We start from the raw sequence: 8,064 nt of genomic DNA on the forward strand, positions 1-8,064 counted from the left end.
CCCGGCCCCCCGGGGGCCCCGGGCGCGGCCTCGTGTCCCGCTCGGGAGAGGAGGGAGGAGATCCCGGCCCAGGTCTCTCCGCCGCTGGCAGCCCTTCCTTGTCGCTGTACCCAAGTAGTGCCTGTCTTTCTTTGCAGTAAAGAGAAGGATCGCGCAAAAGCCCCCGTGAAGAAGAAGGAGGACCCGAGTGCCATCAAAGAGCGGGAGGTGTAAGTGCTGCCGACGCACTGGGGAGGGAGAGAAGAAAGGCGGGAGGGCCGGCCACGCTGCAGGCTGGGGCTGGTGGTGTTTCTGACTGTCAGAGTAAGAAGTGGTGCCCCAAACCAAAGGATTGTGCTTGGGAAGCAGCAGGAGGCCTGATGGGTCTTTCTGCTCATTATCCCTCTTTTATTCTATGCAAGTTGTAGGATTGGACGTGATGTTAAATGCAATTAACTGATTTGAATTCTTTGTCTTTCTGGCAGCCCCCAGCATCCCTCTTGCTTGTTCTTCCAGTATAATACACAGCTGGGCCCCCCTTACCACATCCTGGTTGACACTAACTTCATCAACTTCTCCATCAAGGCCAAACTGGACCTAGTGCAGTCGATGATGGACTGTCTCTATGCCAAGTGTGAGTGTCTGCCCCACTCACAGCTTCTTCTGACCACAGAGTGCCACAGTGTGCTCATAATGTGCTTTGTCAGCCTTGTGCCACTGGCTGAGAATAACAGAAATCTTGCAAAAAGAGTATGTGCTATAATCATGGAGCTATGGTAACCCTGACAATGTCTCTGGTTTCAGTCAAGTAATAGTTTTAAAATGCTGATCTCAGCAAAAGTAGAGTACTAGTAGCTTAAAAAATCTAAAATTACCATGGCATGGTTAAACTCAGTAGCTCTACATTTCATCACCTCGCAACATTATCAGTTGTCACTGTAAGTAATATCTTATAGTGTTCCATGATGTTTCCATGGCACGTGGCCAGTATGTAGGGGTCTGGGAATAAATACTGCTTTGTTTCAATACTGGCTTTTTTTGCATTTAGGTATTCCATGTATCACAGATTGCGTAATGGGCGAAATCGAGAAGTTAGGACAGAAGTACCGTGTGGCATTAAGGTAGGTGCAGAGTGTTCTTCTCTGTTTCTAGAACTTAACGCTTTAATAATGACAAACACTCCGGCTTTTCAGTTCGGCTTGGCCTCGCCGTCTGTGCGGCGCTGCGGGGGTGTCGGGGCATGGGGGGTAGGTGGGAGCGAGCAGGCGCCTGTGGAAAGGCCGTGGGGATTGGTGGCCCCGCCGAGCCCACTGCTGGTGCGGACTGGAAGGGGAACCGCAGCACACCAATCGCCCTCCTTCCCCCTCTTCTTCTCTGTTTAGCCGAGCTGGGATGTTACGCAGGTCTTCAGCCCACTGTGACTGGTGCTCCTGCACCAGTGGTTAGGTTGTTGCAGGGTCCTGAACTTGGTTTCATTTCTCTGGCTCTATGAGATCAGTACAATGGCTCAAGTTTTAGAAATTAAATGCTAGGTATGGGTACACTATATTAATCTGTAAATCTTTTAACCTCTTACGACTTTTAAAGTAATGCTTTTTCCTGTTTCTAAAAAAAAAAAAAATTTTAATTATAGAATTTCTGGAAATGAATAAAGAAGTGACCCAAGTCTTACAGAACCTTTCACTCATACTTCGTGTTATTCCTGTATGAGTAGGTGCCAAGTACTGATAATCTAGAGACAGGTTATTGTGTGATATGTACAAAACTAGTCCAGTGTAGTTTGTGCTCTCCACTCAGATGTATTGTTCTTTACTTTTTATTTTGGCCTGCTGTGTTGTAAAGTGTATGAGTGCATACCCTAAACAGCTTTGATGTTGCCCTTTAGGGAGGAGGTGAAGTGTCCCTTTATTCATGGTACAAATGATCAGATGCCAGAAGTTCTAGTTTTTCCCACAGATAACTTGTTTCAGATTATTTTGTTTGACAATGGCCTAACATTGTACAGATTTTGAATCCAACAAACCAGTACTAAGAAATACTTAAGCTATAATAACTAGACAAATGGCATTCTTTTTTTGTAGGTCATTTCAGTTGACCTTTGTCTACCATTTACTCCATCCCTTCAGCCCTTGTTCTGAGAACAATGTTCTGTGTATCACAGGAAGGGCTGTTCTTTTTCCTCCATACTGTGTTACTGTACCCTCTGGTCTGATTGCTGTGATGCTGCTGTTTATGTCCCCACAGAATTGCCAAGGACCCTCGGTTTGAACGCTTGCCATGTATGCACAAAGGAACCTACGCCGATGACTGCTTGGTGCAGAGGGTCACTCAGGTATTTTGCTTTCTGACATTTTCTATACTGTGCTAACATACTAAAAAACTCCTGAACGCTCCTAATTGCTGACTGACTTAAATTTCCCACAAAGTAACTATAAAATCTCACCAAGGGGCACTTTCAGTCCTTAGCATGACATTATTTGGTGCAAGGTATTATCTTGCCTGAGCATTCCTGTTGTATAGGACAGCATCAAGAAGCACTTAGGATGGGCAAACTGTCAGCTTGAAAGGCTGGACAGACTTTCAGAGATTTCTTGGGTCCATTTTGATGGGCAGAAGGATGTTTAATTAGTCTGCTGTAGAATTCTGTACAAGTCCTGGTAATGCCTTGCTAAGGACTCTTAGCCTTCTTGTGCTCAGTGAGCTCACTGAATAGGAACGTTTGGTCAGCCATGACTCCTTTCTGTGGGTTCTGTGGGTGTTGAATCTGACTTGCCTTCTTCTTTTGCAGCACAAATGTTACATTGTGGCCACAGTGGATAAAGAGCTCAAGCGGAGAATACGAAAAATCCCTGGAGTGCCTATAATGTATATTTCCAGGCACAGGTAAGGGCCCCCTGACAAGAAGGAACCCTGCCCAGTGCAATCCTTGTCTGACAGAGACTCTGTCACCATGTACTTCTCTCCCTCATTGTCTGTAGTGCAGGCTGCAGTAAAGGGCCTGGTGTGTACACAGAAGTTGAAGTACATCTACTGCTGGGAAGAGACTGGTCACAGACCCTCTTTTATTGCAGTCCACATGTTCACTTGTCTTTACCTGGAGAAGTAGTTTCCTTAAGGCCAGTGTTTCCATAGATCAGTTTTACTTAGCAGCAGCAGCAGGACTACCAGGCAAATGCATTCTACAGGTTCTTGAGGAAAAACCATTCTTGTTCCATATTCTATTTGGTAGCTTTGTGTACCCTCAGCTAAGAGATTGAATTTACTTCTTAGCTAAAAACCAAACCAGCTCAGAAGGATACTAGTGTTGGAAATGAGGAGCTTGACTGCTATAAATATGTAAAGTTTTAACTGATCTATACTTAGAATGTGGCTCAAAAGATTTTTCTTTCAAAACACCTTTTCCCCTTATTCACTGTGGCCATGAATTTCTGGAATAGGCTACCAAGGGTGGTGATGGAGTCACCACCCCTGGGGGTGTTCAGGAAATTACTGTACATGGCACTTAGTGCCATGGTCTAATTCACAAGGTGGTATTCAGTCAAAGGTAATTAGAATGTGGCTCAAAAGATTTTTCTTTCAAAACACCTTTTCCCCTTATTCACTGTGGCCATGAATTTCTGGAATAGGCTACCAAGAACACCTGGGGGTGTTCAGGAAATTACTGTACATGGCACTTAGTGCCATGGTCTAATTCACAAGGTGGTATTCAGTCAAAGGCTGGACTCACTGATCTCCAATCTAAATGATTCTGTGAATTATATGTTGAATGTCTAAAGTTTCACTCTCTGAGGTGACCTGCTCTTAAATCCTAAGTCAGATCTTACAAAACTACAGGTTTTTTTCCTTCTCTGGAGGTGGTGAGTTTTTGAGATGCCTGATTGCTGAGCTTAAGGTGAGGAATAACAGCAACCTTATGAAGACTTTTTACTATCAGAAGTAATATTTTTCTTCTTGGGGATCTGAGCTGCAGATAGAAATGCAACAAAGCTTCTTGCTATTCAGTCTGCCTGTAAACCTGTTGCTGCATGGGTGTCACGAGTGCTTTAGTCCACTTGAAGAATCACCTTGCAGAAAGGTACACTAGCAAAAGCAGCTTTTAATATAAGTTTGTAGCAGTGCAACTTAACAGAATTCAATGGCAAGGTTCATTCTGTTACTACATGGATGAAACATACAAAGGAAAATCAACTTAGAATCACTTTAGAATGATTTGCACGGAGACCAGGAGTGCAAAGGGTTCTCCTATTGAGTCACCAGGCTCAGTGAGGATCTCCTTGCCTTCCAAACTCCTGGTGGAGTCCAGGTGCAGCTGCATGCAATCTTAGTCCCAGACTTGGTCAACAGTCTCTGTCTTAATTAGATTTTAGAAGCACTTAATCATTGACTGATTTAACATTTATAAAGTGATTCAGTAGGGTTTTCTACAATTACAACAGTGGCTTAATTATAGCTTCAAGAAGCAATATTCATACTATACTCAGTAAAAAGTATTTCAGTCAATTCACATGCATGCACACTGACACAAAGACATATATATGAAAATGTATGAAGGTACCAGTTAAAAATTCTCCTCAGGTTCAGTGAAATAACACAGAATTTCTCAACGGGCAAGGCTTGAGCAACGGTCCTTGAAGTATCTCAGCCTTGAGACCAAGAGGCATTCTGCTCAGAGAGAGGTGCTTGTGCAGCGCATGGCAGTCCAGGAGAGCTCTAAGAGCCTCACTTAAGACCACTACTTATAGGGTCACAAGATGACTGCTTTTAGTCATGCATAAATTTTACATCTTGGCCATAATCTGGCCTGGTAACTACTAGAGTTTCCAAGGCTCTGGTAACAATGGTACCATTCCACTCAGGCCATGACTTACATAGGATTGTCAGGGGATGACTGACAATCTCATTCTTCATCATAGCCAGGCAACAGGAGTTCTCAGTACAGTCAGTGCTGTTCTCACCTTAGTCATGCAAGATTTCCTGGTATGGTCAAGGGATGCTTCACCACCCAACTCCTTACACAAAGGCCAAGGCCTAGCAGGAATCCCTGAGATGGTAGCGTGGCCCTGAGGAGGAGAAGGGGGTAAATGCACCACTGCAGTGGGGAGGGGAGCAATGTGGAGTATGTTGTCTTCATAAGTTTTCCTTCTTTCTCAGATACAATATTGAGAGGATGCCAGATGATTACGGAGCTCCTCGATTCTAATCTGTCCAGTCAAGCCATCAATGCCAGGACTATGAGCCAGGATAAGGATCCTTCTGATTCCAACCCTCCTGCTTTCTTCTTTTGTTGGAACTCTGCTAATGGGACTGTGGATAATGCTAAACTGACTTCTTAAACTTGATTTTCTAAGAAAAAGCTATTTTGAATAGTCTGTTTTTATTCATCCTTCCTCTGCCTTGGTCTGATTACCTACAGCTGGGAGAACCATATGGGAAACAGAGGATGGCAGTACCAAGAATGTGCCTAGCTCTGCATCAGGACCATTGGAAAAAGTGATTTCAGCATTCTGAATTAAATCCTGATGATGCAACTCTGGCTGAGAATGAAACCACAAGAGATTTTAAAAGTTTCTTACTGCTGCACCTGGAGTGGGACAGGTATTCCTCTGGAAAGTTCCCTCACACCTGTTTAGTCAAATCAGAATCTGCATACAGGAGAAAAGACATCAGATCTGCACAAGTTGGTGGCTTTCTCTGGAACAGCAGTCTAGATTTTAATTCAGAATTGCTGGGCTCTTATTCCACTGCAGAGTGAATGAAGTTTGGTTAAGTGTCCTGCTCAGACTGCCCTTTCTGTACTTGGTTAGCTGGCAGCCCGGTCCTTTTGCTTACATTTAGAGTGGTGGAGGGCAGGGCAGGGTTGGATCAGGACAGGTCTCTCCCTCCTTTGGGTTTGTTTGGGTCCGACGCACCTCAAAGCCTTATCACTTTTGTTACGTATCAGGGACAAGAAGGAAAGTGTCGAACAGGCAAAGGTATTAATGTGGGCTGGGAGTCATTGTGGAGGAAGAAGAACAATGGTTACAGATAGAGAGTCTTCCAGAGACCTGCAGAATTTGCTGCAGGGAAGGAAGTGGTCAGAGGAGGGAGGGAAAAGAAATGGTTAAGCCACACGGAGAAATGCAGGAGGGAAAGTATTTCAAAGCCATAGCTGCATTCTCATAGCTCCTCCATTACTCCTTCATTTTTAGCAATATAATTTGCTCTTACGATCTCTGCCGTGTGGTGAGGAGAGGGTCACCAGGAGCCAACATGCTAAAGCACACTTCCTGGCCAAAATGCTGGAGGTATAGTACAGGAGAAGACTGAAAATTTATATTCTTGGTATAATTAAGAAAATTTCCAAACCTTAATAGAGCTTTATCCTGTAGTCCCTTACACTGGTTTGGCTGCAGAGGTGGCCACAAAGGCCACCAGCATCCTTGCCTGTATCAGAAATAGTGTGGCCAGCAGGACTGGGGAAGTGATCCTCCCTCTGTACTTGGCACTGGTGAGGTAGCACCTTGAGTCCTGTGTTTAGTTCTGGGTCCCTCATTACAAGACAAGACATTGAGGTGCTGGAGCATGTCCAGAAAAGGGCAGTGGAGCTGTAGAAGGGTCTGGAGCACAAGTCTGATGAGCAGCTGAGGGAACTGGGGTTGTTTAGTCTGGAGGAAAGAAGGCTCAGAAGAGACCTTATCACTCCCTGCAGCTACCGGAAAGGAGGACGTAGCCAGGTGGGTGTCAGTCTCTTCTCCCAGATAACAGGTGACAGGATGAGAGGAAAGGGCCTCAAGTTGTGCCATGGGAAGATTGGATATTGGGAAAAATTTCTTCACTGAAAGGGTGGTCAAGCATTGGAGCAGGGTGCCTAGGGAAGTGGTGGAATCAATGTACCTAGAAGTGTTAAAAAAAGTGTGGATGTGGGTGCTTAGAGACATGGTTTGGTGGTGGATTTGGCAGTGCTGTGTTAATGGTTGGACTCAATGACCTTAGAGGTCTCTTCCAACCTTAACAATTCTATAATAGTTGAACTTGGCTGGCTGTATGCTGAACAGCATGCAGTGAAGATAATTTCCTGTCCTTGGGAAATGCTCTGACATCCTAGTAACTTCCTTGCTAGCACCCTACCTCTACAGGTACTGCAGGAAACTTTGAGAACACATCAGACCTACCTCTCATGCTAGCTCTTTGCTTGTTGCAGGCTCACCTATTAAACATCCCTGAAATAACAGCATACTGACACTTTGAAACCTTAGTCCTTCCCAGGCAATCACAATTGAAGTTAATTTTCTCCACCTCCAGCCAGGAAGAAAGTAGCCAACACTGGAGAGATTTTACAGTTAGTGTATAATACGTACATTTCAAAAATAATATCCATAGTTTTGTTCTCTCAATCCAATCCACATTTCTTTAAGCTAATGATCAAGTATTGTCATGAACACTTGAAGCCCATGTTTAGTCAAGTGAGGACTGAGAAACAGTTGTAGGATTAGATCTCTGCAACTTGCTTTTCAGAATAATTCTAGTTTTGAAAGACTTCTTTGAGTCAATAGTTAACTAGAATGGTTCCAGTGCAAAAAACTTCCCTTGAATTAATCCAAATGGAAGGAGAGTGGAGAAGAAAGAACAAAGGAATGGGCACTTATGGTAACATTTGATAAAAGTCTTTCTGGCACAGAATGAGTCAAAGGCACAGCAGCCTGATGAATTTGCGCAACATACATCTGCCAGCAGAATGCCTTTTGCAAGGACTTAATGAAAATATATGTATTTAGCATGAACTATGGGTAGGAATCAAAGTAAACGTGCTCATTAACTGAAATATTTTATTCCTTTTACTCTGCCTTGTTTTAGTAAAAGGAGGAAGAATCTGGAATAGGTATAAGGCAATTGCTAAAGATGTGTTAGGAGGGGGGCAGTGGAGCTGTAGAAGGGTCTGGAGCACAAGTCTGATGAGCAGCTGAGGGAACTGGGGTTGTTTAGTCTGGAGGAAAGAAGGCTCAGAAGAGACCTTATCACTCCCTGCAGCTACCGGAAAGGAGGACGTAGCCAGGTGGGTGTCAGTCTCTTCTCCCAGATAACAGGTGACAGGATGAGAGGAAAGGG

At 44.3% G+C, this 8,064-nt stretch overlaps 1 protein-coding gene and 1 long non-coding RNA gene across 2 annotated transcripts in view; both read left to right on the forward strand.

The window, feature by feature from the left end:
• FCF1 (FCF1 rRNA-processing protein) overlaps window positions 1-7,780 on the forward strand; it is an 11,430-nt gene extending 3,650 nt beyond the window's left edge. The window contains exons 2-7 of the mRNA XM_008639776.2: window positions 138-209; window positions 465-613; window positions 1,028-1,100; window positions 2,224-2,311; window positions 2,768-2,862; window positions 5,131-7,780. Of these exons, the coding sequence (XP_008637998.1) occupies window positions 138-209; window positions 465-613; window positions 1,028-1,100; window positions 2,224-2,311; window positions 2,768-2,862; window positions 5,131-5,179 (526 nt within the window). The 3' untranslated portion in view covers window positions 5,180-7,780. The remainder of the gene's footprint in view (window positions 1-137; window positions 210-464; window positions 614-1,027; window positions 1,101-2,223; window positions 2,312-2,767; window positions 2,863-5,130) is intronic.
• LOC108448521 lies at window positions 2,869-4,432 on the forward strand. Its single transcript, XR_001864417.1, has 2 exons — window positions 2,869-3,523; window positions 3,696-4,432. It is a non-coding gene; the product is annotated as an uncharacterized LOC108448521 (long non-coding RNA).
• Window positions 7,781-8,064: the final 284 nt, after the last annotated feature.

This window comes from Corvus brachyrhynchos, unplaced genomic scaffold (genome assembly GCF_000691975.1).
Source record: "Corvus brachyrhynchos isolate BGI_N302 unplaced genomic scaffold, ASM69197v1 scaffold115, whole genome shotgun sequence".
Classification (NCBI taxonomy): Eukaryota; Metazoa; Chordata; class Aves; order Passeriformes; family Corvidae; genus Corvus; species Corvus brachyrhynchos.